This window comes from Thrips palmi, unplaced genomic scaffold (genome assembly GCF_012932325.1).
Source record: "Thrips palmi isolate BJ-2018 unplaced genomic scaffold, TpBJ-2018v1 HiC_scaffold_19, whole genome shotgun sequence".
NCBI classification, from domain to species: Eukaryota; Metazoa; Arthropoda; class Insecta; order Thysanoptera; family Thripidae; genus Thrips; species Thrips palmi.
The window spans coordinates 518,957-546,297 of NW_023144628.1; the positions used below are offsets into that span (position 1 = coordinate 518,957).

General features: G+C 52.9%; 2 protein-coding genes and 1 long non-coding RNA gene across 5 annotated transcripts in view; 2 read left to right on the forward strand and 1 right to left on the reverse strand.

Annotated features, from left to right (window-relative positions):
• Positions 1 to 143: 143 nt before the first annotated feature.
• On the forward strand, positions 144 to 2,443 carry LOC117646386 (EARP-interacting protein homolog). 3 transcript variants are annotated; one of them, XM_034387277.1, is made up of 7 exons: positions 144 to 489; positions 691 to 916; positions 1,018 to 1,277; positions 1,364 to 1,545; positions 1,681 to 1,806; positions 1,907 to 2,062; positions 2,146 to 2,443. In XM_034387277.1, the coding sequence occupies exons 1-7, from the start codon at positions 448 to 450 to the stop codon at positions 2,306 to 2,308; spliced, it is 1,155 nt and encodes a 384-aa protein (XP_034243168.1). In that variant the 5' UTR covers positions 144 to 447; the 3' UTR covers positions 2,309 to 2,443. The 3 variants fall into 3 exon arrangements, with proteins under 3 accessions (XP_034243168.1, XP_034243167.1, XP_034243169.1); XM_034387276.1 differs by having other exon boundaries at positions 145 to 489; positions 1,015 to 1,277; XM_034387278.1 differs by lacking the exon at positions 144 to 489 and having other exon boundaries at positions 733 to 916; positions 1,005 to 1,277.
• The window catches only part of LOC117646203 (diuretic hormone receptor-like), a 39,392-nt gene continuing 14,478 nt past the window's right edge, over positions 2,428 to 27,341 (reverse strand). Inside the window, exons 9-13 of the mRNA XM_034387010.1 lie at positions 26,599 to 26,666; positions 24,061 to 24,186; positions 12,638 to 12,826; positions 4,911 to 5,071; positions 2,428 to 3,563 (exon numbers count right to left, since the gene is read on the reverse strand). Coding sequence (XP_034242901.1) covers positions 3,416 to 3,563; positions 4,911 to 5,071; positions 12,638 to 12,826; positions 24,061 to 24,186; positions 26,599 to 26,666 — 692 coding nt within the window. The 3' untranslated portion in view covers positions 2,428 to 3,415. The remainder of the gene's footprint in view (positions 3,564 to 4,910; positions 5,072 to 12,637; positions 12,827 to 24,060; positions 24,187 to 26,598; positions 26,667 to 27,341) is intronic.
• Positions 15,874 to 16,297, forward strand: LOC117646387. The gene is made up of 3 exons (XR_004587780.1): positions 15,874 to 15,907; positions 16,009 to 16,144; positions 16,276 to 16,297. It is a non-coding gene; the product is annotated as an uncharacterized LOC117646387 (long non-coding RNA).

Sequence of the window (27,341 nt, forward strand, 5' to 3'; positions counted from 1 at the left end):
TTCAATAGAGTGCACTTTCTCGTTATTTGATTGATTAATATCTCCCAGTAAGAGCTACTTGTTGAATAAAAATCACCATTTACTGTTACAAACTCTTATTATTTTCATAATCTTAGCTTTTTTACTTGACTGAAACAATTAAACATAACGCGTTGCAAAGAACGCCCGCGCCCGATCGTTACACGGACCGAAACTTCTCTCAGACAATGATAGGTACCAAAACGGTGAACGTTGACTGAAATCATAAAAAACATTTGACCAGTACGAATTTATTGTACTTTTCTGTCCATCTCATCGGGTCATTGACGAAAGCTGTACTATTTGTGTTTGCAATGTTGCTTTTGGCCAGTGAGTGGGCGACGTGTCACTGACACTGACACAGCTAGCTTCTGCTTGTGTTGATGGTAAACAAACACTTGTGACTGAGAGAGCTAAATTATTTATGAAATGGCAGATGACAATTCCATAATCTACGGCTTGGAATTCCAGGTAAATTTTTTATTTGTAAATAGCCATATGTTTTTACTTGACAATAAAGCTCTTTGCAACAAACATTATATTTTGTTAAGGTTACAGCATGATTTCTACAATTATTAGAGAGTATCTCTAAGAGTCTTGTGGAGTTATTTATTCTGTAACCTTCGTCTTTCATTCTTAATGGTATACCTAGTGTTTCTTTTAATTTTGCAGGCTCGTGCACTTGCTCCTCAACTTGCTGAGACTGAGGCTGTGCGATTCTTTGTGGGAACTCAGTCCTTAAAATTCACTCAAAACCAAATCCATCTTGTTGAGCTGGATGAAGAGCATAGTTATGTGAATACGCGTGTTTTTCCACACAGTACTGGAGAGATTTGGTCTGTGTCACCATCACCAGTCAGTGCTGATGTCATATCTACTTGCTACAACACTATTACAGGTGAATCATTAACTAGACACATAATTGCTATTTTATTTCTACTTGGTATATTGTGAAGTTAACTGAAAAACAGTTGTTTAATCTTTAGTGCTTTACAGAAGATAATTCATGTGTGATGAAGTCTGCCTTATGGCGGTTGCCACCTGCGGAGACTGAAGACCAGACGGATGTTGATCAAGAAGGTGGAAGCGGAAGTCACCATTCTTCAATGAATCCTCTTGAGTGCTTGTGTGAACTCGACACCATGCAGCATGGAAAAGAAGTCAAAGTATCTGTTTTCCACCCAACTGATGGCTCAAGAGTAATGTCCGTTGTAGATAACCATTTCTTACTTTTTGATGTTGGTGAATCATCTCCCAAGGTAATTGGTAGAAGAGGATTGTGCAGTTTTGTCTCTAACATTTAGCTCCCGCATTTATGTAGAAATTACCACTTATGTCTGTTCAGCTGATCTCCAAAGGTACTTTAGAAGGTAAAGGCCAACCACGTTTCATGACAGGCAAATGGAACTCTCACCATAAGTGCACTCAGTTTGTAACTGCTAGTGAATGCAGTATTCGCAGTTGGGATCTACGAGAGGATAATAAACAAGCTTGGTGCATTGATGGTGCTCATTCTCAATTAGTTCGGTAAGTTTTCAAGTATTTGTTACCATCTGGATGTAGCGTTGGTGGGAGGGAGGTGCCAGAGTTCTTGGCCTTCTTGGCTTTCATAGAGAGTTTTAATATTTCAAATTGGTTTTGTAACTTTATTTTTGTTTACAGAGATTTTGACATCAATCCTAACAAGCAGTATTATATAGCATCTGGCGGAGATGATGGAAGCACAAAATTCTGGGATGTGCGGAATCCCTCTGAACCTGTAATCTCAATATCTGATCACTCCCACTGGTACTTTTAAATATTTGGAAAGCTCTTGAGATTACATACAAGTTAATGTCAATTCATGATCAAGTGGAAATACATGTCATTAATATTTTTGTTGCCGCAGGGTGTGGGCTGTTCGCTACAATCACTTCCATGACCAATTAGTCCTCACTTCTAGTAGTGACGCACGCCTTGTGCTCACAAGTGTAGCATCCATATCCTCTGAGCCAGATGGGCACCTTGGAGCACCTGAAGATGAAGTTGATTCTAAAAATGGCAGGTGAGTTGCTTTTCAAGAAAATAAATTAATGATTTTATTTCTCCCTATTTTTCTTCTTTTGGGCAAACATTCTCTTTATTCAGACTTGCTGATGGAATTCTGGCAACTTATGATCAACATGAAGATTCTGTATACAGTGTGGAGTGGTCTGTGGCAGATCCATGGACCTTTGCCTCATTAAGCTACGATGGACGATTAGTGATAAATAAGGTGCCAAAAGCAGTGAAATACAAGATTCTCCTTTAAACTTATTCTTTGAATTTCAAAACTCTTGAAGTGCCCTTTCTGTAGTACACCTAAGAAAAATTAAGAGAGGTCAAATGAAACATGTATGTAGCAACTTATATTATATTGAAACAAAACAATGTGGAAAACAGTGAATTTATTTATATTTTTTTACACTTATTTAATAACTATTCTAGAAGAGCACTTAACAAAATATATTTACAAAGAAACAAAACAATGTATTTTGGTGCTGAAATTTCTAATATTTCATTTATTATTATTTATATATTACAATGCTTGCTTGTGATGTACTTGGCTTTCTTGCAAAGAGATCATAAAGTGTGGAGATAAGGGAAACGGAGCCCCCTGGTCTCCTTGTTGATTGTTTCACAAAACATGTTTTGCTGTTCGCCAATTACCTGAGTATGGTGTAAATATCTTGATAGTAAAAGTTGTTTTTTGAGAAGGCAAATTGAGAAAAACGAACATAAACACAAGTTTTTTAGGTATTAGCACAAAAATAAATAATGGAAAGGTAACAACTGTGTTTTGTGAAACAAATGGGCAAAAAATATTATGCCTTTATCAAAGCAAGCAAATTTTTTTTTGCGTGTTTTTGTAGCTTTAATTTTATTGTAAAAAACTAACTTTCACACTAGTTACTCATTCAAACAGATTCTTCCATTCAACTCATGGTCCACACAGGGTACACAGTGTTTATGTGGTTTTGGGTTCACTGGATTTGTACTAAACCCACAACAGGGATGGTCCACAGTCCTCGCCCATACGGTCCACGGGATCCACTTGACAGACAACACGTCCTCATTCGAAGTGAACGAACTCAAATTCTTCTGCAAGAGATTCAAGCACGACTTGGCTGTGTTGGCTACGCCGACGTTCCGGTGCACTGGCCATCGCGCTGTTATTGTAGGCGTTTGCGACTCCCAGTGTGTTATCTCAAACTCCTCCGGACTATCCCCCGCGAAAACAATTCAAATTTATTCTGAAGACCCCGGGGCAGCCGACAGACGGCCGGTGGAAGAGGGCAAGGAGGCTGGCCGAGGTGCGGTGGGCGGTGGGGCTCGGCGGCCGGCCGTGCTCCGTGCCAGAGTCCAGGGCCTCGACGGCCTAGACAGTGTGCTCGACGGCGTTGTGGTGGGCCTGGTGGTGGAGCGCCAGCTGGTGTCCGAGCAGCGTGGTCGTGGTGTTCTGGCTGGCCGTCGACTCCCGCTTGCCGCTGCCGCCCGTGCCCGTCGTCGCCGGCGGGCAGTACAGCCTGGAAGCAGGGAGCAGCGCGGAGCGTGAAGAGCGGGGCGAACGCGGAAAGGGAGGGGGAAAGGGCCGGACCGCCATTTGGCACTATTCGGAATCGAGCGCCAGTTCTTGGCCACGCGTCTTTGGCAGGACAGTGCCCCAGGCGGCCGAGCCTACCCGGGCCAGGCCTAGATGGCCGGGAGGGACATTACGGAATTGACACTGCACACCGGACCCCGCCCGCCCCACCCCACCCCGCGTCGCCCCGCGCAGAGGGGCTCAGCAAACAGAGGGCTCATCTCCCAGGCAGAGCGCCAGACCCGGCCAGACCTGGAGAGGAGTGGAGTGGCTCATGATTTTCATCTTGCGGCCCTAGCCCGCCTGGCTGCCTGGCATGGCTCAGCGCGCTCCAGCTCAGGCTCCAGCTCCAGGCACTCTGCCGCCCTGGGCAGCCACAGAAACGGCGGAGTGCACGCTTCCTTTCCCGACTCGTATTCCCGACGCGGTCCCGGCGCGTCCTTTCCGATCGTGACGGCGTCTGCACGGCATGCACCCCCTGGGCGTGCCCGGGGCCCCGGGCTCGCTGCCCCCCCCCCCCCTCTCTAGGCGCCGCCACGCCGCCACGCCCCACGTATCTCACACACGCACTACGCACCAGCCGAACACGGCAGTGGCTCGGCTGCCAGCACAAGCTCTGCACAACCATGGCGCCGTCTTCTCTCTCGCACTCATGGGGCGTCCCGTAGGGGTGCGAGAGAGACAGAGCGACGAGGGCACCGGTCGGAATCGAGCTGCCTGGCGCGGAGCGGCGCGGCGCATCTAAAATTCATCCCCCACAGCCTTGGCAGCGCGGCAGCGGAGAGGCCGGCTCTGAGAGCTAATGGAGGGTGCATGCCCACAGCCACAGCTCGCGGCACTGCACAGTGATTCCGAACGGCGCCGTCGTGGCTCTGTCTCTCTCGCTCATACGGCGTCGCGCAGGACTGCGAGGGAGACAGAGCGACCGCACCAGTGTGCTGGATTGGCGTGGGAACGAGACGCAACAGCGGTGTGGCGCTGCGTGGCGCTGCGAAGCGCGTTGAAGGGCCTGGGCCGGCTTTGTGGCCCTGGCGCCCTGGCCGTTCGTTCGCACCCTGAAAGGGCCCGGCCCGGCACGGCCCTGTGCATTGAGACATAAAACAGCCCCCGCCTCCCCCGCAGCCTGTTCGGCCGCCTCGAGGCAATTTCCACGGCTACAAATCCGCAGTGCGCGCACCGCGGATGGGGCGGTGACGAACGCCACGCCAACGCCGCGCCGCACCGCGCACGTCTTGTCTCCCTCGCACTCACCCCAGGCCTGTGGGTGCGAGAGAGACAGACCCGTACTCACCGTATGCTCTCGGTGCGCGACCGCGGCGACCAGTCCTTGGCGCAGGCGGGGCACGGCCTGGCCGCCAGGTCGCGGGACTCCCTGTAGCGGTGCCAGCGGTGGTGCAGGGCGCGCCGCACCTCGGCGTTCAGGAAGCAGTACAGCAGGGCCACGCTCAAGCCCTGCGGACAGACGGACAGGCGGTGAGGCGGTCAAGTCAAGGTGCAGGCAGGCTGGCCGAAGCGCCTGTCAATCGGAGGGTAGGCTGTGCCGCCACGCCTGCGCGTCCGGCGGGCCAGCCTACCCTGCCGGGCTGTTGCCCTCGCGGGCCGAGTTGGGTTCGCCGCCGCCACACAGTGGGCCAGAAGCCGGTCATCGTCATCGGCGCTGTTAGGCCTCAGCAGACCTTTAGCGTTCGAGTAAGCAACTACAACAAACACAGAACTCAGACTGCAAACCTCAAATGCAGGCTGTGTCTTGTCTGAGGCAGCCACCCTCTACTGGGGGGGTATGGGGCAACCTCCGTGGAAGTATGACCCATCCCAGGTTGAGGAAAGTGAGGTTCGTTGCCTTTGGACCCTTGAGTGTTGTGGAGACAGTGGAGGATGCATTGCGGTGTAGCATGGCGCCAGTCCTGCTCCTCACGTAGTTGTCGAACCTCTTCATTGCGGGACTGCGCCGCAGATGCGACGAACTGCACTGAGGCGGGGCTGCTGAAGCTGATGAAGCGGCGCCGTTGTCCACGAGTCTCTTTCAGAGGAAGTATCCCTCCAGCCGGCGGCCCCGCACGACTCCGCGTCCCGTTGACGTTGGCCCAGGAGGTGAGTGCACGGCCGATCACGGGACGCTTCGCGGATGGCGGCAGAGACACGGTAGAGGAGAAGAGCAGTGGAGGCTTGATTGTCCCCGGTCGGGTCCGCAGGGGATCTGAAACATCTGCAGCACGCCAGGGAGCTCCGAACCGGCACTGCCACACAGCCAAGAGCCTGAAAGAGGGACCACTCCGGAACGCGACGGTACCCGCGCCGACGAAGGTGCCATGGAGGGCGATGGGGTACTGCAGACACACCACAACGACGTCTGGGAAAGCCGCACCGCAGCGCGCATACGCGTCTCGGACAAGTACAACCAGTGGAGAGGGCCTCCTGGAAGTTCGTGAGCAGCCCGAAACGGAGATAGGGTGGGTCCCGCAGCGCAGATAGTGAACTCCTTTTCAGTCTCGCACGGTGCAGAACGGAGCACCCTGAGACAGCTAGATCAAATCGGTGGACTACTCCGGGACTCCAACGGCCTGCATGGAGGCCTACAGGGCGGAGCAGTGCTCACTGTCGCAGCTTCTGGAAGTCCACGCAGAGCAGTTAACCTCCTGCGCGGAGTGGCAGAATGATGCGTAGGGTGACGGCCTGGACGATGGTGGACAGTGGCGGATCCAGAGGCGGCCTTTGGGTGGAGCAGAGGAGGTTGGTGCCTGTGTACAGGGGCAAAATGTGGCCTGTGCCTATTGTTCTGGCGACTATCGGTGCCGTGACGGAGGCGAAAAACCCTTTGCTCCTCTCCTGCATCCGCGTGGGAGCGGACGTACGGAGCGCATGGCATGCGAGGCAAGCCGACGCAAACGCATCAGGTGCGTGGTAAAGGTCCTGTGTCCCCGCATTGGAGGCAGTACCGCGGAAATTGGAGCAATGTACGAGGGCGTCCCTGCTGCCAAACGGTCCGATGACAAGCTTCCGTCATTCCTAGCAATTGGTTTGCTGTTGCGTTTTTAGTTGTTCCCCAGCGGCGGCGACTTCACTTGAAACAGTAGCGCGGCGATGTCGGCAAAATAAAAGCAGCAAAGGGCCGTGTGACGTCAGTCTCGCAGCGCGGCCACAGTCCGTCCGGCCGTCCGCGCGCCTCGCCGCGGATCCCGCCTGGCCGCTGCCTCAGCAGTACCGCTTATCGCAGTTGCGCCGCGACGACACCGACTGGAACCAAAGGACCACGCGGGCCCGCCAATCCGACGCCTCCATCCGGCCGCTGTCTCAGCAGAGCCGCGTATCACAGCCGCGTCGCGACGCTACCGGGCCGCGAACCAAGGACGAGACGAATGCTTCTGGCTGGGAATTAGAAAAACCAGACGAAGGGAAGCCTTGAAAGATCGTGACGGTTGACGGCAAAATGCGCTGATAACAAATCGACGAGGCTGCAAGAGAATGCTGTAAAAAACCTGAAAAGGAAAAGCTGGAAAAAATGGGTGAAAACTGTCCGGCCTATGGCGCGCCAGCAGGGCAAGGCCGGGCGGCCGGCCAAAGCCAGAGGACAGGGGGAGGCCCTTTGACGAGCCACCACCGCGTCACCCAGCCCAGGCAACACCAGCCCGTCTTACCACGCCGCGCGTCCCATTTCCTGGAGCAGTTTGACTAAAACTAGACAAGGCAAACACAACAGCAGCGGCCAAAGCAAGGCCCTGCACCTGCAGACAACGGGCGGGGAGCACCCGGCCCCACTAGACCCCCCTAGCCCCTCGGCCCGCAGGCCCCACCGGACGACGCAGAGTCACCTGGAATTCCGCCGAATGTCGGTGCAGGAGAAGCGGGGGCTGTAGGAGGATCCACGGCGATGACACCAAGGAAGGAGCTGCGGGGCCCCAGGGTCCATCGTGACGCGGGCAGACCGAGGGCCGAGGGCCGCATAACACATTCACGACCGTCCGGGAACACGCGTACCCGTACGGGAAAAAGTCCAGACGACCATCCGGGAACACCGTTCCCGGACAAATCCGATTTTCCGATTTCGCCTCACAGAATTGTCACGATCATGAGACATATTTTTTTGGAACCGCCTCAACGAAAGACGCAAGCTACTTTTTGAACGGACCTCGTACGATGAATTTGGTACGGGTACATGATTCCCGGACGGTCGTCAGAGACATGTCCAGTCCGGGAACACCGTTCCCGTACGTAAAAGCGGCCCAGCAAGCTAAATGAGGGTATTTTCGGAATCAGCGGATCGAGCCCAGGCCATTTGCACACTTTTCGACTTGGTTTGAGCTGTTACAACCAACTCGATTTTGACACGGCCCGATTCTGCTGCATGTCAAGAAGGCCGCGTGGAAATCGGGTTGGTTGTAACATCTCAAAACAGGTCGAAAAGTGTGCGAATGGCCTGGGCTCGCTCCGCTGATTCCAAAAATACCCTCATTTAGTTTGCTGGGCTGCTTTTACGTACGGGAACGGTGTTCCCGGACTGGACATGTCTCTGACGACCGTCCGGGTACACGGTTCCCGGACTCAAAAACGGCCATACAAGCTTCAAACTGAGACTTCTTGCGTTTTCTTCCTTATTTTTGAAAAATAAAATGATTTTGGTACTCATTTTGATCGGGAACCGTGTTTCCGTACTGCGTTCCCGCATCTAATGTCGTTGGCGTCCACACGGGAACCCTGTACCCGTGAATGGGCATGGCCCTCGCGACCGTCCGGGCGCGGGGTTCCCGGAATTTTTTTTTTCGGCTGATTGGTTTTGTTATTGCATGATTCGTGCTTATATCTAGTCGCGAGGTCTGGGAGATGCATAGTTTGGTCAAAGCAGACTCCGGTCCTGAGTGGAAGTTTGCTCAAAACGAGTCCGGTCGTGAATGTGATAACCTCACTCCGCGGGGCACGCAGGCGCGTCACAACGTGCTTATCGCACGCGCAGACCCGCAGCGAACAAAGGAAGCACGTGGCGGGACGAAAAATGCCCACAACGGCCACAAAACACCACCGATCGGCACACGAACACGCACACACAATCACTGCTACGACACGCGTCGGATGGTACCGAAATCAGCCGCCGGGACCGACTTTATACCACCTCAAACGACACATATACGGGAGCGGCCCCGCCCGGCGGCCGGCAGCGCTCACGTCCGCCACGGGACTCTCCAGAAGCCGGTGGAGGCGGCCAAAACTCTAGACGCGTTTTGAGCTCCAGGGTCGCTAAATGGGACTCGAACCGAACGTGTGACCCCACCAATCGATTCCTCGTTCGGAGAGCAATCCATTGGTGGGGTCACACGTTCGGTTCGAGTCCCATTTAGCGACTCTGGAGCTCAAAAGGCGTCTGGAGTTTTGGCCGCCTCCACCGGCTTCTGGCCCACTGTGCGCCACGGCCCGGACGGTGCAACTTGTGCCACGCGGATCTTCGCCCGGAATCTCCCCCACCCCCCTTTCCACATCCCGGGCCGACTTTGTTTGCGATACGAGTCGCACTGCCGTCTAGTTCGCCATGTGCGATAACTAGGAAAAGCTACCGCTTCAGGCTGAGCCTAAGGGCTCCTACGTTTACATATTTGTAATTTATTTTTCAAATTTTCCTCTATGTCGCTAAGAAAGTGACAATTTTTAAGCATTTGTTTAATTTATTAAGGATGTTTCTGGATTAATTTAACAGTGCTGTCAATTTTACTATGACGTCGCACCGTATCCAGGTTGAAAAAAATTCTATTGTGTTCCGGAAAGTGGGTCTGTGACGATCATTGATGTCTTTGACGCTAGGTGGGCTCGGCTGGAACAGGAATCAGCCCAGTGGGTAGGCAACCCATCGTGCCTCGTGAAGCGTGCGGCGATACCCCGTGCCGCTAGGATTTTAGCTGTGTACATTTATTTAATTTATGACCTTGTACTGCAAAGGCCACCTAACATCTCTAGATTAAGGAGGCTGTCAAGTGAAACTAGAATGTCCTAAAAGTATTTGTCACAGAAAGTTCATTTTGTGGTCAAAATTCAACCACTACTAGGTGAATTTATTTCTGAAGTTGGGAGCCCCAACTCCTATTAGTTTCTGAGTTATGGATGTTTACGTTAACTTTTAGTCGTTTCTCCCAAATTCTCCTCATGACAAATGATTTGCTACCCAGTCTTCAGATTCGGACAAGTATATCTATTATTGCACTGGAAAAAGATGGCGTGGGCAAATTTGAAAATATCAGTCTGGAAGAGGCTGTAAAAGCTATTTCACCAGGCCCATTTTTATCTTTATTCAAATTTGAGAGATTTTGTCTTATTTTGGTCTTGGAATTTTGAAGAAAACTAAGTGACATATTGAAAAAAGGGCAACGCTATCTTTTCCCTAGGCAAAGAAGAATACAATTGCTTGAATCTGGGGACTGGGTAGCTAATCCTTTGTCGTGAGGAGAATTTGAGAGAAACGACTGAAAGTTACCGTAAACATCCATAACTCGGAAACTAAAATGAAGTGGGGCCCTGCTCTTAGTGTATGAGTTTATGCAATAAAAAGGAACTTTTATCCATAAATTAAGACATTTGACACAAGTAAATAAAAAATATTAAATAGTCACTTTTTTCACTTTACAATAACCTTAACAGATGTAATGACAATGTTTCCGTCAGTTTCACATTACAAATAAAAGCTAAGGAACGTCATTGGTTGCAAAGGTATCAAGTTCTCTATCAGATAGATTGTAGCTGTTTGTTCTTTTTCTAGTTGCCTTTGTGCAACCCACACAACTGCGCACCAACAGTTTATGTGTAATTTTAAGAACAAGTGGCAAAGGCCACCTAACACATAACATCCCCCTAGGCAGGCAGAACGCCTACCCCAACAGAACGCCTTTGCCCACAGAACGCCTTTAAGCGCTCACAATTTACATCCACCGACAAGAGAAAATGGCAAGGGCCATATATTCCCCTGAAGATTCTCCTTGTCTCTTTTTATATTTTTGAATGACCGCAGAATAAGGTCTTTAATTTCGTTTGATCTATCGCTTGGCATCATAAACTTTTGTGAAATGAATATTAGTCTACAAGAAAAACACAAGACACTGTGATACATGTGCCAGTGTTAGATGTTTGATAATGTGTATGATAATAAATTTCAATCGTTTTACAGAAACTACTTTGAATGCATAACCAATCAAATTTGGTAAAATATTATTCCATTATTAAGATTAAGATTATGAACGGTGAGATGTGTCAATAGAATGCAGGTTTCATGTACTCATTTCCTTCGATTCCACGTTACAATTATGGTGAACGAACAATCATAAGTACAGTTAAAGTGTCAAGTTATCTGAAAGAATGTTATTATTTTCTTGAATTCTGCTTTCTGCTCGAACGACTCTGCGCTTCACTATTGGCAGGATCATGCTATTCACAGTTCAGCTAGTGCGCTCTCGCCTTCGCCATTTCACGCCCGTCGTCTTCTCATTTTCACGTAATGAGTTCAATTTCACGGAAATTAGCGTCAATGTAATCTTTGAACCTTCCTCTTTCCATAAATATACAATTTGTGCCACTTTCGGCGTTCTAACATGCTCAAAGATGCGAGTAAACGACGGCCCGACGATCGTTTTCGCCTTCTCTCGCCTTCGCCATTTCACGCTCCGTCGTCTCCTCATTTTCACATAAAGAGTTTATTTTCGTCAAAATTAGCGTCAATGTAATCTTTGAACCTTCCTCTTTCCATAAATATACAATTTGTGCCACTTTCGGCGTTCTAACATGCTCAAAGATGCGAGTAAACGACGGCCCGACGATCGTTTTCGCCTTCTCTCGCCTTCGCCATTTCACGCTCCGTCGTCTCCTCATTTTCACATAAAGAGTTTATTTTCGTCAAAATTAGCGTCAATGTAATCTTTGAACCTTCCTCTTTCCATTAATATACAATTTGTGCCACTTTCGGCGTTCTAACATGCTCAAAGATGCGAGTAAACGACGGCCCGACGATCGTTTTCGCCTTCTCTCGCCTTCGCCATTTCACGCCCGTCGTCTTCTCATTTTCACATTAAGAGTTTATTTTCGTCCAAATTAGCGTCAATGTAATCTTTGAACTTTCCCCTTTCCATGCATATACATTTTATGCTACTTTCGTGGTTTTAACACGCCTAAAGATCGAAAGTAAACTTGACAACCGGCTGGGTCCCGCCAAGTCCCGGCATCTCCACTGGGCTCTGGGCTGTGGGCTGAATGGAGGGCTTCGCCCAGTTAACGTATAAGATAAAGATAAAGATAAAGTTTGGCTCACCCAACTACTGCCGAACTGACGGGCGTGCGCGCTGCCAGCCCTGCCAGCCTGCCTGCCTCCCAGCCAGCAGCCAGCCAGCCAGCCAGCCCCGGGCTGCATGGCCGTTGTTTGAACGGAGGGCAACGGGCGGAGGCTGGGGGGAGGGGGGAGAGGGACTGGCGTACAAATGAACTACGGCGAGCGCGGCGCCCAGGGCCCAGGAACCGGGCCCTTCTGTATCGCAGGGACCGTCCAGCCAGGGCCTCAAGTCCCAGCGTCCAGCGACGCGATGCGGAGCTCAACTTGCGCACGAATGTCGACTTCCCTCGAGGACAGCGATAGCTGTCTACATTTTCAGCTCCCAATCTGGAGCCCCGCAGCTTCCGCGCAAACCCCTCGATATTCACTCATTCGCCCCGAGTCCCGAGCCCTGGCGGCGCGCGGCGCAAGAGTGTTGCAGCACGAGCACGGGCAGCACGGGCACGAGCCGGGTCCGCGGGGCCTGCCATAAAATTCCGCACCATCAAACTCGACTGGGCCGATGGGGGGCAGAGATCGCGGGGCTGGCGGGGCTGGCGGGCAGGGGTGGGGGGCGGAGCGGAGCCCGGCCGAGGGGAAAATGCGTCGGGAAGGGTGCGAGGCAAGCGAGGCAAGCGAGAGCAAGCCCCCGGAGTGTGTTAAACAACACCCTGCCCGTCACTGCGGGGATGGGCTCTCCACGTGGAGTACACTGCACGCAGCACACTCGGCGGGCGGTTGCTTACCTGGGTGGACAGCAGGCACGCCCTGGCCGTGGAGTAGACGGCCGCGCCGGTGGCGTCGTCGGGCGGCGCGGCCATGGTGAGCACGTACGTCATGCCGAGCAGCGGGATCAGCACCAGCAGGGCCTTGGTGGCCTTCCGGGACTGCTGCGTCTCCAACGACGTGGCGGACCGCAGCTTGGTGATGAGCACCTGCAGCAGGACACTCTCTCTTGAATCCCCAATCGCACAACAGACACCGGATTGATATTTGAGTCCCAGTCTCATAACGGGGGCTGCTTGTGGTGGCCACCGTGCGAAACCAAACCAGCCAATCGGACGGCCGGGCAGGCAGGCCGAAAGCTTTCCCCTCGTGAAGAAAGCGTCAAGTACATATAAAAGTGCCATTTCATCGGCGGCCGTTTGCCCACGCTAACGAGTCCCGTCCCCCCGGGGCCGGCAGGGCCGGCAGGGCAGCAGGGCCAGCAGCGCTGCCGGCCGCATGGGGGCACTGGGGCATGGAGTGCCCCTCCGAGTTTCCCACTCCAGCCCCGGCACGCCCCGGCCCGCGCTGTTGCCGGCCGATCTGTCCTCCTCCGACGAGGAAGGACTGGCAAACAGAGAGACAATCCAACTTCCCCCATTAAAAATTTTCTTGCGCCCTGCTGCCCTGTTCTATCAAAGGTGGCGCGAAAAGTGAGTGGGCTCGGGGCGGCTCCAAAGAGTGCCTCGCGAGACGGAGAGAAACGGGGACAGAGAGAGAGAGAGAGAGAGAGAGAGAGAGAGAGAGTTTAGTTTTTAGTTTTTACAATTGTTTATTGGGGGGATTTTTGTTTACAATAAGGGCCGGGGGGGGAAAGAGTCAAAAATGTTATAAAAGCATGCCGTTTAAATGTTTCTTGAGGTGTTTTTGAAAAGTGATGAAGTGCAGTGTTTTACAATTTGTTCGAATTTTTATTTTTAAACAGTTAGCAAAGAAGGTTTTTTTTTTTTTTTTTTTTTTTTTTGTTGAAGTTTTTCTTTTTCATTTTCTTGTTGAAGTTTTTCTTTTTCATTTTCTTGTTGAAGTTCTGGCAGATCTAAATGGCGAGCAGGGCACCATTTATCAGAAATGTTTCTATGAAATTTTCTTCAGTTTTATTTATTGATGCATGGTACTCTTCAAGTAGAAGTCTAAATTTTAATCTTCTTTGAAAGATGATGAGATAGTTTGGAGGTGGGGGAGATGGTTCTTTAATTCTTTTCTGGTATGATCTATAGATGGTGCTCTTGGCTAGAGAGAGAAGAATGTTGGCAAGTCTTGTAGCAGGAGTGATTGGGGAGAAGCCAATTAGTGCTTGTTGAAGGTTGAGTGGGCTGGTGCTTTGGGTGATTTGGAGAATTTTTTCTGAGGTGAAAGACCAAAGCGGCTTTGTTGTCTTGCATTTGAAAATCATGTGAATGATGTTTCCTTCTTCTTCCGGGCACCAAGGACAATGGGGAGATCTATGATATGCCATGCGTTGAATTTCTTCGGGGTGACTAGGGCATTGTGAAGAAGTCTCCAGGAAATGTCAGAATCTTTTCTTTCAATTGGAGAGTGGTAGATGGAGGACCAGTTGAAATTCTTCCTATACCACTGTGACATTCCATTACTTCAGGTTTTGTTATCAGCGGCTGAAGACATGCTTGGTACAAAATTTTCTTTCCAGCGGGGAAAATCTTTGGGTTGGCTTGGTCTTGAACGGTGAATTGAAATCTCTGTTCTTCAAAATCTGAGTTTTCTTCTTGACTTCCTTTTTTCTTGCTGTTGATGTAGGTTTGATTTGCTGGTAATTGATGGAGAGTCTTCTTTGGAGTGACAAGGATAAATTTTGGAAGTTTAGATTTTTCCAGTTGTCATTTTCTTCAAGGAGTTGTTGCATCTTCTTGAATCCAGCTTTTTTCCATTCTGGAATTATCCTGAGTTTCTGTCCGTCTATAAATTTGCTTCCACTTAAAGGCATTTCTCTGATTGTTTCCATGGATAATTTTGTAGAAAATTGGTTGGATTAATGTTGAGCCATGCATTCAGTAAGCTTTGATAAAAATAATTGAGATTGACAAAATAAGTTTCATCTTTTTCATGACTGAAGAAATGTATGGGAGACAATCCTCCATAAAGTGAGAGGTTGTAACGGTGAAAGAGAGAAGATGCATTTTGGGCGGAAAAATTTTCTTGAATCTTGCTGGCCAGGTTGAGGCGGAGAGAATTAATCTTGGCACTGATGTTGATGAGGTCTTGACCGCCTTTTTCAAGAGGAGAGTAGAGATAGTTTGGGTGGAGCCAGTGTTTTCCCTGCCACACAAAGTCAACCATTGCTTTCTGTGTTTCTTCAACAAATGCTGTGGGTGGGTGCAATACATTTAGAACATGGATTAGAAGTGATCCAACAAGTTGGTTGCATATTATTTTCCTTCCCTGGTAGGAAGTGAGTTGGACAAACTGGGACCACTTTTTTAGAGTTCCTTTGACTTTGGTTGTGAGCATGTTCCAATTTCTTTCTTCATAGTTTTTTTCATTTCCAAAATATACTCCCAGAAATTTTTCCCTTCATTGTTGCATTGCGATTCAAATGGGGACGACGTTCTTGTTTTCCAGCTTCCACAGAAGAGAACGGAGGATTTTGTGTTGTTAAGTTGTCCTCCTGATGTTGGCTGTAGATTTGAAAAGCTTCTGCTATTGTTTTGAAGTCTTGATCTGAAGTGATGAATAAGTTGATGTCATCCGCAAAGGCAGTGCCTTTTACAGATAAAATGGAGTTGGGGATTTGGTAACCTCTGAAGTGCACTAGGCTGTACAAGTAACGAAGAAAGGGCTCGATTGATTTATTGTACAGAGGCCTGCCAGTGGGTCGCCTTGTCGGACTCCAGTTTCAAAAAAGAAAGGGGCAAGAAGAGTCGAGGTTATCTTGATGTATCCTTGAGTGCCACTTAGAAGTGATATTATTGCATTGCAGAATTTAGGTCCAAATCCATGCAACTTCAGCAAATGATGTAAATATTGGTGAGAGATTTTATTGAAGGCTTCCGTCTGGTCCAGGCTGAGAACTGCCAGTGGTGAGTTAGAGTTGTTGGAGTGCTTGATGACATTGCGGATGAGATGAAGGTTATCATAAATTGTTCTCTTTGGTACACAATAGCTTTGGTCAGATGACAGTAAGGTTGTCACCACACTTGAAATCCTCTTGCTGTATGTTCTAGATACAATTTTGTAGTCCACATTGATGAGTGCAATGGGCCAGTTCTTGAGTTTCATCCTGTCACCTTTCTTGGGTATTGGTGCAATTACAATTTTCTTCATTGATTTTGGAAGTTCTCCGGTTTGTTGAAAATTCTGGATAACCTTGAGAAAGATGTTTTTGATTTGTTCCCAGAAAAATTTATAAAACTCAATGGGAAGTCCATCCATTCCAGGGGCTTTGTTGAGCTTCGCTTCATTTATGGATGTTTTTATTTCTTCTTCTGTGATGGGCTGGTCGCAAAATTCTTGCTCCGCCTGAGAGAGTCTTGGTAAGTTTTGGTAGATGGGGTTGGCTGGGTCAATGGTGCTGGTATTTTTGCTGCTGAGGATGACTTGTATGCATTTTGTACAAAAGAGAAATTTCTTTTTTGTCACAAGTAATTTTTCCATTTATTTCCAGTTGATCTATGGCGGCAGAAGGCTTCCTTGTTTAGCCATTCTGAGGAAGAACTTGGACTGTGTGTTGGCTTCTTTGCAGAAACTAGTTTTCAGGTTTTTCAGCTTTTCTGAACTTGTCTGTTGGTAAGCATCTGAGACTTCTCTCTGGCACTCTATAAGCATTTCTTCATCATGTCTTGATAGTTTGTGTTTGGATTCAATGTAATTTATTTGAGCATGGAGTATAGAAAGTTTTTCTTGCTTCTTTTCTTTTAGTTTCTTCATGAATCGCTGAGATGCTAACTTTATTTCTTGCTTCAGGTCATCCCACAAGATTGCAATATTTTGATTTTCTTCAAGAGATTTTTCTTCAAAGTGGGAAAGAATATTGCACACTATTTCTCTATATTCTTGAGATTTGAGAAGATCCGTGTCCAATTTCCAATAAGGTGGATGATACTTCTGCTGGTTGGCGTTGAGATTTACATGGACACTGGAGTGGTCCGAGAAAGATGGTATAATTTTAGTGTTGATGACTAGGTTGAGATCTCTCTTCCTAGTGTACACTCTATCTAGTCTTGACATGGGGTGATTATGGTGAAGACCTCTATAAGTGAACTGTGATTTTCTTGGATTAAAATCTCTCCAGATGTCTGACATGTTGTGTTGCTGGAGTAAAACTTGAAGTTCACGAGCAAGTTCTGTTCTTTTTTCAATGCAGTTTCTTCTGTCTTCTTCTTTTAGGGTGACATTCCAGTCCCCAGCTAAAAAAATTTTGATTCTTCATTTTGCTTCTCTATGTACAGATGAATTTGCTTGATGACAGTTGAGGCTAGATTATTATCATGAGGCATGTAAACATTATTAGATGGTACTCTTGATCACTGATTTTAAAATTAAGTGTTTGTAGATAGCCGGGCACTGGATTTTGATGTGACAGTATTACTATTTTTTCGTAAAATTCATTTTTGATTGCGATTGCCACACCTGATGCTGGCTGTACTGGTGGGTTTAGAAGATAATGGAAATTACTCGGATAGGCCAAAATTGTGCCAGGATGAAGGTTGGTTTCTTGCAGCAGGATGATATCACTATTGTTGGTTCTTGAATATTCTTGAAGACTCAGCTGTTTTTGATGGCTTATAAGTCCTGGGTGTTGAGTGAAAGAATGGAGAGCATTATACAAAATAATGCATGTGAAAGCATTTTTGAAAAAGTAAAAATCTTGTAGTGGAAAACAAAATGCTATAAAATAGAATGCTTTAAAAATATTTAAATATAACATTTTTAAATGAGACTACTTCTTGTCAGGGACTTTGAGAGCAGCAGTTGCACGCTCTATTCTTCTCTTCAGGTTAAAATCACTACACAGGAGTTCAGCTTTATCAAGATGCTCTATCAGAGCAGTCTTGTCAATGTGATACTGATCAGCAATTTTCTTGGAGTTAGCTTTTCCCCTGCAGTTTATGAGGAAACTGGAGAATTGAAGCTGGGTTATAATTTGATTATCAAAATCCATTTTTTCATTATATCTTGAATAGTCTTCTTCTCTTTCTTGTCTTTCTTGGAGAGTTTTATTTCTAAACTGTCACAAGAATCAAAGTCCACATCTGAAATGTCACTTTCACTGCTGTTTTCCACTGAATCATTTTTGAAAATTTATTTCCTGTGACTTCTTGTTTATCAGGTGAAAAACCAGCACTCTCTTCTGGCTCTTGGCTTGACTGTCTCTATTTGAAGCACTTATAGAGATTGGAGATGAGAAATCAAAAAACATAGCTGAGTCTCCTGATGCGTTGAGGCTTGAAGTTTCTTCTGGTGCAACTATAGCTGTGTCAGAGGATTTGTGACGGTTGGTTTCTTGAAGCGATGACTGATGTTGAAGTTGAGAGTTTTCTTGATTTGAAGAACGTTGTTTGGGGATGGGTGAAGCTAGTGTTGAGAGTTGAGCTCAAAACTGAGGGGGCGTTTCTTGCTGGCCTGTCTGGCCTTCTTGAGTTGGCTGAACAGTGTGCTGTCTCACTTGCTGGTTGTTGTAGACCGGCATGAAAGTGGTTTGATTGAGAATGCTGGTACTGCCTCGAGGGATGTTTCTTCTTTTTGAGTAGTCCTGGGGGTGGAGTGGTTGAATAACGAGCCGCAACAGGTTGTTGGAAGAGGGGAAATTCTCTCTCATGAAGTTCTTTCTTCTTACATTTATCCACATTGTGACCTGGGACCAGACAAAAACTGCAGATAATTTCATCTGTTTCAATGTACAGCATTGACTTACTTCCATCAATCCTGTTTGTAATGGGGATTTTCTTCGGCATTTCAGGGCCATCTCTTGAAGTGATGATGTAGATTGATCTTCGCCAAGACTTGATGTGACGTAGATCTTCATGGGCAGTGGAGACTCGAAGTCTAGATGGGGCTGACACAATTTTTCCATATGGTTGTAGTAGCTGCTTCAGTTCATCGTCTCCCATCTCTGGAGGACAGTTTGAAATGACAAACTTTTGGCTTCAGTGACATACTTCCTGATTGGAATGTATACGTTTCCAATGGTTACTCCCCCTTCTGTGCACATTTTGTTTACGTACGTTTCATCAGTGAGGTACATGCAGACTCTTCCTCCGCTAAGTCTTGTGGCATAATGGATGTTTTACCTGAGATTACGTCTGCTACTGCACGAAGGCATTGGTCTTGAAGTACATTGTCAGTGTTTTCTAGAATGATGGCGAATTTTTGAAGGTGAGTAAGAATTCGGAGTGGTTCTGTTGTTGTTTACATTCTCAGAGGGAATGCCATTCGTAGGTGGATTGTTGACACTGCCGTTTTCGATGTTTTGGTGATCTTGATCGATGTTTTGGCTTCGGGGGTGGTGGTTTTCTTCTGGATCGATGAATTCTTCGGAGTATCCGTAGTGGTTTGGTGAGGATGCAGCAACTTGAGCGAAACTCATGGTGATGTTGAGGTTATGCCAGGCGGGGGCCCGGCGTGGTCCAGTAGTGAATGGAGATTTTTCGTCTCCAGACGAAAGGGGGAGTAAAAATTCTTATCACATCTTGATGATTGATGGAAACATTCACTAATTCACTTTGGGTGGGTCCCAAAAACTAGCAAGAAACTAGTTAAAAAGCTTTAGAAAGCAGGAGCTGCACACGGTCAACTATCAGTGGTCCCCTCGAGAGAGAGAGAGAGAGAGAGAGAGAGAGAGAGAGAGAGAGAGAGAGGAGGAGAGAGAGAGAGAGGGAGAGAGAGAGAGAGAGGAGAGAGAGGAGGAGGGAGAGAGAGAGCGAGAGAGAGAGGAGAGACGAGAGAGGAGAGCAGAGCCCCGAGGCCCGAGATGGAGAGAGCAGAGGGAGAGGAGAGAGAGAAGAGAGGGAGAGGAGAGGAGAGAGAGAGAGAGAGAGGGGGGGCGAGAGAGGAGAGAGAAGAGAGGAGAGAGAGAGGGGGGGGAAGCACACGTGGGACGGAAGGGCGCGGTTAGGCGAGAAGGATGGGCCGTTCGTTAACACCTTCGCGCCGAAGCCAAGTTTGGTGGAAAAGCCTAGATGCCGAAGGTGCTAACTTCCGAACCTTACGTCGCAACCACATGGCACATGGATATTCGGACTTGGTATGACCACCTAAACACCATGCGCCAAAAATCTCCTATACGAGAACCATGTTCTCGTATCGGCGTTTGGGCTTTCAGCGTGCGAGAACCATGTTCTCGCACCGGCGCGAAGGTGTTAAACGTGCACAAGTGGCGCTGTCTCTCTCGCACTCACACGGGGCGATGACTGAGTGCGAGAGAGGCAGAGCAAGGAAAGCAGTGCCGGCAACGGGACCGCTGATTCGCTCTAGCTGCGATTCCCTGCGGCGCGATGCGCGATGCGCGCCGCTGCCGCCTTGGCCTCGTGATGCGCGGTTGGCAGTTATCAGCAGTGCCGACGGCATGCCCACGTCACGCGGCTCATCTGCTCACCCCCCCCCCCTCTCTCTCTCTCTCTCTCTCTCTCCGGCCGATGAAATATGCATGAGCGCCGAGCGGCAGTGGCAGTGGCGTAGCGCGTAGCCGGTTTTATTAAAAATGTTGCCTACCGGAGCGCGGCGTGGCGCGGCGGCGGAGGCAGCCCCGGGCCCCGGGCGCCACCTCCTCCATTAACGCCTTCCGGAATGCACCCGTTGAGATTCCAGTCTCGGGCCAATCGGGTCGACGGCGGCGCGGCGGCACGGTGGCTCTGTTCCGGTGTTCGGGGAGCTCCCTTCCCCTGCCCCGAGGAAGGCCCCCCCCCCCAGCGCACCGCGCCGCACCGCGCGCGCGCACCGCCCATAACGTTCGAACGGCAAAACAAAAGGGCGGGGAAGAAAAAGAGGCCCGATTTTGACCGTCATTTGGATTAACGACGAGCTTGAGGCTGGCAGGGAGGGCGGCAGGCCGCCATGGGGATCTCGCGTAGCCCAGCCTGCCCAGCCTGCGTCAGCCCCAGGGCCAACGTCATCAATTACTTGATGGAACAGCAGAACGGCTCGGCTGACGGCGTGGCGCGGCGTGGCGCGGCGGCGCGGCGTGGCGTGGCGCGGCGTGGCGTGGCGTGGCGCGGCGCCACGCGGTGGTTCATGATCCATTCACTGGCCGCGCGGTGGTGGCGGCGGTCCGCGGGCCGCCATGCAACGGCCAGGCTCGGCCAGGGCTCGCCGCTTGCCACCACTCCACGCCGCGGTCCGCGCCACGCAACGCCACGCCACCCTAAACACGGGCAGCGCGATGGGGGCTCGATTAGGGGCGTGAGATAAACAATGTTGGATGGCAGCACGCCGTGTCAATGTGTGTGTGCGTGTGTGTGTAAAAGGGGGTGGGGGTGTCACCTCCAGCGCTCCAGTTAGACGTGCATCAAAGGCATCCCTGGAGTCATGGGGTGGTGGTGTAAACGCAGCCAATGAATGAATGAATGAATGAATGAATGAATGAATGAATGAATGAATGAATGAATGAATGAATGAATGAATGAATGAATGAATGAATCTAAATGCATGGCACATATCGGTGAGGGAAAGAGTGACCAAAAACGCGCAGGCTGTCCGACGAAAGAATGGCAATACTATAGGGAGCAAAACGATTGAAAATAAACAACACCGGAAGCGAGATCAGCATGAATAAAATAAGATGCATATCAATGATGGATTCGCCCCATGCAAAAAAGCTGCGATGGAATGAATGAATTTATAAAAAAAGGCCAGAAAGCGTCCTAACGGCCGAAAACGATGAAAACAAACAAGGACAAGACGCGAAAGAAGCGGTCCCTGGTCCCCGAGGGGCCGAGGGGCACCATGCCGAGGGGCCGCGGGCGCTACACCGCAAGGCAATCAACAAGTGTGGAGGGGTTTTGGGGGAAGTCCCCTCCAGCGCTCCTTGGCGTGGCCATCGGCTCCTTGGGCTGGGCTTTGGTGGTTGGCGCAGCCATGGAATGGGCCTTGGCTGGACTTGGCTGGGCCTGGAATGGGTTGGCTGGGCCTTGAATGGGCTTTGAATGGCCCTTTGGGCTGGCCTTGGTGGGCCTTGGTGGCCAAAAACGGGCCTGGCTGGGCCGGCGGCTTTGGCTGGCTTGGGGCCTTGAAATGACCTTGCGGGCGGCTCTGGGCTGGGTTAAGCGGGGCCTTCTGGGCCTTGGCCCGAGGGCGGCCCTTGCGATGGGCCTGAATGGTTTCAAAAAGGCCTAGGCGGGCCTTGGCGGGCCGAACGGGTTGAACTGGGCCTGGCAGGCCCGCGGGTTGGTGGCCTTTGGTGGGCCTGGGGGCCGGGGGCCCGGGGCCGGGGGCCGGCGGGCCCGCTGGCCCGCGGCAATCCAGGGTGCCGGCTGGGCCGGTGGTTGGGCCGGTCGGCTGGGCCCTTTCCCCTGGCTGAGTCCCTTGGGGGCCTTGGCTGGGCCTTGGCTGGGCCTTGGCTGGGCCTTGGCTGGGCCTTGGCTGGGCCTTGGCTGGGCCTTGGCTGGGCCTTGGCTGGGCCTTGGCTGGGCCTTGGCTGGGCCTTGGCTGGGCCTTGGCTGGGCCTTGGCTGGGCCGGCGGGGCCCTTTGGGCTGGCCTTGGCTGGGCCTTGGCTGGGCCTTGGCTGGGCCTTGGCTGGGCCTTGGCTGGGCCTTGGCTGGGCCTTGGCTGGGCCTTGGCTGGGCCTTGGCTGGGCCTTGGCTGGGCCTTGGCTGGGCCTTCTCCCTGTCACCGTGCCGGCCCTTGGCCCGGCCCTCCCGGCCCACAGTGGGCCAGAAGACCGGTGGAGGCGGCCAAAACTCCCAGACGCGTTTTGAGCTGCAGAGTCGCTAGGCAGGACTCGAACCGAGCGTGTGACCCCACCAATGGATTCCTCTTTCGAAGAGAAACCCATTGGTGGGATCACACGTCTGGTTTGAGTCCCACTGAACAATTCTGGAGCTCAAACCCCGTCGGGGATTTTGACCGCCTCCACCGGTCTTCTGGCCCACTGTGCGGCCCTTCGCCCGGCCCTTGGTCCCTCGCGGCCCCCGGTCGTCGTTCTCCCCCCGGCGGCCCGCTAATTCCCCTGCAGCGCCATCGAGGCCACCATCGAGGCCGCCATCCACACCGCCATCAGAGCCTGCGATCGGGTGGGTAAGGCGGCCGAGCGCTACCCGGCCGGCCTGGCACTCTTTGACTTGCTCACCCGGCCACAGCCGGCCCATACCCAGACCCAGACCCACCCTGTTGAGGTGGCCGGGTAACGCGCTACCCACCACGGGTGCCAGACCAGAGGCCGGAATCGGGTCTCGTTTGGGCCCCTCCGCCTGCCCCGCTCGGCGGGGCGGGCGAAATTCGGCTCGGGTCGCCCGAGCTAGCTTTGGCCCTACCCGTCCCCGCCCGACGGGCCCTGCATGTCAACGGGCCCTTGGCCGCGGAGGTGAGGGGGGGAAGGGGGGACGGATTTTGGCTAGGCCGAGCGAGGGGACGAGCCGCCGACGGGGGGGGGCCGCCCAGCACCGAGGCGGCTGGCCGGCTGTGCCTGGCTTGCGTTCCAAGCGACAAGGTTCTCTGTCGCACAGCAGCGGCTGTGTGGGGCCCTCTCTGTTTCGGACACTCCTTCGGACGCACTCAGTGGCTGCTTGCTTTTGGCTTGACTCGGCGGCACCGGCGAAGCGCGGCTCGCCTGCCCGCGTCCGTCTGTCTGCCGTGCCTTGGCTGATCTGGCCAACGGGGCCCTTTGGCGCGGACGCTTTCGGCTCACTCGGCAACCTTGGGGCATCGGTATCCACCGTTCGGCTTTCTCGGACCTCTCTCTCGAAAGTGTCGCTGCGGCGGAGGCGAGCTACAGGGGTTCGGCAACGGGTCCCGATTCCGGCCTCTGGCACAGACCCAGCGTGCCGACGACGGCTCGCCCGAGCCCAGCGCGGCCCGCTGCCGTCGCCGCGGCGGCGGCGGCATGCGAGCCGCCTCGGCTGGCTTCGGGGCCTTTCGTTGGCGGGGCCTTCGGAAGTGGCTGGCCGGCGGGGCCTGCTGGCCTGACTCCCGTCAGTCCGGCTTGGGCCCGGGGCCCCTGGGTTGGCAAGCCTGGGGGGCCAATCCCGCGCTTTTGGCTGCGATCGCTGGCTGGTCGCCGCCGCTGGCCCCCCCTACCGTTTTTAAAGAGTTGTGTGTGTGTCAGTCTGGTTTGGCCCCAACTGGACTAAAACCCCCGGGGGTTTGCTGGCACCGGTCTTCGGGAGGCCCCCTTCGCCCGGCCCGGGTCCCGCGGGGTGTCGTTCGGCGGCCGCTAACCCCCCGATCGAGGCCGCTCCACCCGCCATGACGGTCCACTTGGGGCGGCGGGCCGGCGACGCGGCGGCGTCCACTCACCCACATGATGACGATGAGGAACACGGAGTTGACGGCCAGGATGACGAGCGCGGGCGCCTGGTACAGCCAGTCGGACCAGTGCGCGATCATCCAGGTGCAGTGGCGCAGCAGCGACTCGGCGGGGCCCTGCGGGCACGGAGTCACGGATAAGTGGCACATTGGATAAGGAAGCAGGCGATTAAAACTCCAGTTGCCAGGTGTTTCTTTTTCAATCAGCGTCTTTTTTGAGCGGTTTTATGTTGGGTCGGGGAGGGTCACAATCCAAGTGCAATGCCGGTGGCTTGATTGTTTTCCTATGCAACAAACAAAAGTCTCGCTCTCTCATATTTAATCGCGTTTTTTTCAGTCTGCAGGTGGCGCCATCGCGCGGGAAGAATAAAAAGTACGCGAACGACGTGACGGCGACACTCATTGCACTCGCTGCTCGTTTACCGTGCACCGCCGGGGACTTGGCGGCGGACACTTTCAGGACTGCGGGACATTTCCAGGACGACAGGACGCCTGTAGGGCATTCGCCAAGGGGGTGCGCTGCGCACCCGGTGCGACGGCTGGGCCATCGGGACTGCCATTGGGCAGTGTCCCAGGGGATGAACGCCGCTACGCCGGCCGTCGCGCCAAGGAGTGTAGGCGTTCGTCTGCAAGCCAATTGGTTTCGTCCCCCCCCCCCCCCCCCACCACGCCGTCGTCCGCGCGGCCTCGCCAATTTTTGCCGCTTCCTTCGGATGAGATGTACTGTATCCCAGAGAGCTCGGCTGTGCCATGGCTGTGCGGCCCGGACTGTGTCATCTGGCAAAGGGGCCGGGGGAGGGTGGGGGAGGGGAAGAGAAGGGGGTTCTGCTGCCCCGCTGCCGGCGGCGAGGCGAAGTGCCCCAACGTTTCGCTGGACCAACTCCATGTCAGGGCCGCGTGTTTCTCAAACTGATAACTCAATATCTACAGAGGGTGGTGGGAGAGAGATAGAGATAGATGGAATGGGTGGGTGGGAGAGAGGCCGAAGAGAGAGAGAGAGAGAGAGAGAGAGAGAGAGAGAGAGAGAGAGAGAAAGAGAGAGAGAGAGCGGTCGGAAGTGTTTTTCTTGGCGGTGTACTGTGGGTAGGGAACGCCGCAGAACAGCGAAGCAAAATAGAGTGGTGCCAGCGAGGAGGGCAAGGCAGCCTGGCAGCCAGGCAGCCGGCGAGGCGTACAGGTGGTCTCGGTCTCGGTCGCTCAGCGCAGCAGCGCGCAGCAGTCGGAGGAGTGTGGCTGTATGCCGCTGTATGCTCCGTCCCACTCGCACGGCCATGACGCCACCGGACGCCCCACACAGTGTGCCACACTGCCACTGTCTGCGCTTCGAAACAGCAGGCAGAGCAGCCACGCCGGTGCACCTTAATGAGCCGAGTAATGGCACCGTCGCAGCCTTCCAGCCCTTCCAGCCTTACAACACCGGGTGCGGTACCGCCGATAACGCCGCCACCGCCGCAGGGGACCAAGTTCGGGGCGGCCTGCCTCGGCCTGCCTCCCTTCCCAGCCTGCTGCCTGCCTGCTGCCTGCCTGCTGCGTGGCACGGCACGGCACGGCGGCCGGGGGAGGGGAGGGGTCCACCGTGTCCACCCTGGCCCGCTCCACATCATCGCCCCGAAAACAAAGCCCGGGCACAACTTTGCATGTCGAGCCCTCCCTCCCCGTTCCCCCTTGCCGCCGAGAGGAAAGTAGGTAAGTTGGAGCAAGTTTCGAACAGACGACGCCGCGGTGCAAGGCCGGGGATTGGCGGAACAAGGGGCGGGGCGGAGCGGGCCGCGGGCCTAAGCACCAGGGAAAAAGCTGAGGCTGCGGCGGCGGTGGCCGGCGGGGCGGGGCGGGGCGGGGCGGGGCGGGGCGGGGCGGGGCGGGGCGGGGCGGGGCGGGGCGGGACGCCGCGGGCACCGCGGGAACGGCCCGTTAGCCCTCCGCTAACGCAATTCTGGGGGAAAGTTACACGGAAGCATCTGTAGCCAGCGTAGCGGGCGTAGTCAGCCTGGGCGGGCCTGGCGGGGCGACGCTGCCGGCGGCAAGCCGGAGGAGGCCGGGAAGCCCTCCCCTCCCCCATCAGCACCACGACCATCACGACGTTTTCATCGTTCGCATCCCGCCGTTTCTGCGTCCAATCCGCTCGGCGGCTGCTTCGGCCCCGCCATGGCTAGCCATGGCCTCGGCCCGCGTCGCCGCGTCTCGCCCCCGGCACTGCACTGCCAATGGCACCGCACCGCAGCGCCGCCAAAGGGGGAGGGGGAGGGGACACAATCGCACAATCGTCGGGCCCAGCCCGGCCGGCCGTCGCGCCCAGTCGCGCCTCGCTCGGAGCTTTGTTGTCGGGGAGGGTCGGAAGAGGCTCTCGAGTGGAGCGGTCGAGGTGCACCAGCCCGGCATTTAATTGGAGTCCACCTGCTGCTTGCACACTCTGAGTACGGCAGGACGACGGCGGGACCGGCGCTGCACTGTGCGCTAACTTCCCAACTTCGGCCCCTCCGGGGAAAGTCAAGTCATGATTCACGACGTCTTAAGTGCCATTGTGCTAACCTGTGGCTCCGGCGACGGCGTCAGGCAGCGGACCAGCACCCACAGCGTCACGAACACCATCGGCGACCCTGCAACACAGCAGAACGTGGGGTGTAGTGCAGGCACCGTGCAAGCACCGCACAGTGGGCCAGAAGACCGGCGCCGGCGGCCAAAACTCTAGACGCGTTTTGAGCTCCAGAGACGCTTAACAGGGCTCGAATCGAGCGTGTGACCCAACCAATGGATTGCTCTCCGAACGAGGAATCCATTGGCGGGGTCACACGTTTGGTTCGAGTCCCATTCAGCGACTCTGGAGCTCAAAACGCGTCTCGAGTTTTGACCGCCTCCAGCGGTCGTCTGGCCCACTGTGCACCGGCCACCCTCTGGCCGGACTGCACCGCGGGGCTCGGCGGCCGCGCCAGCCGGACCGTTCCCCTGCTGGCGAAGCGGCGGACCATGACTCCGGCGATAGTCCGGCCCGCTGGCCCGGCGCAGATTAGCGGATCGACGGTTTATTTGTCAAAGGAGTGAGCCAATCCGCGCGGAACACGCGGAGGAAGGAAAGACAAAAGGAACGTCATAAACACTCGCACCAAAAAAAAGGGAAAAACTAAAAGGAAGGATTGCGATTGCTAGCCCGGATGTTGGCTGAAGTGCCAATAAGAGAACGGGAACTCGCAACAAAGCGGCCGTGCTGTCGATTCGGCCCACCTTTTCACGAGAAGCCAAATCCGCGCGATGGATATAGACTGCGAAGGACACAC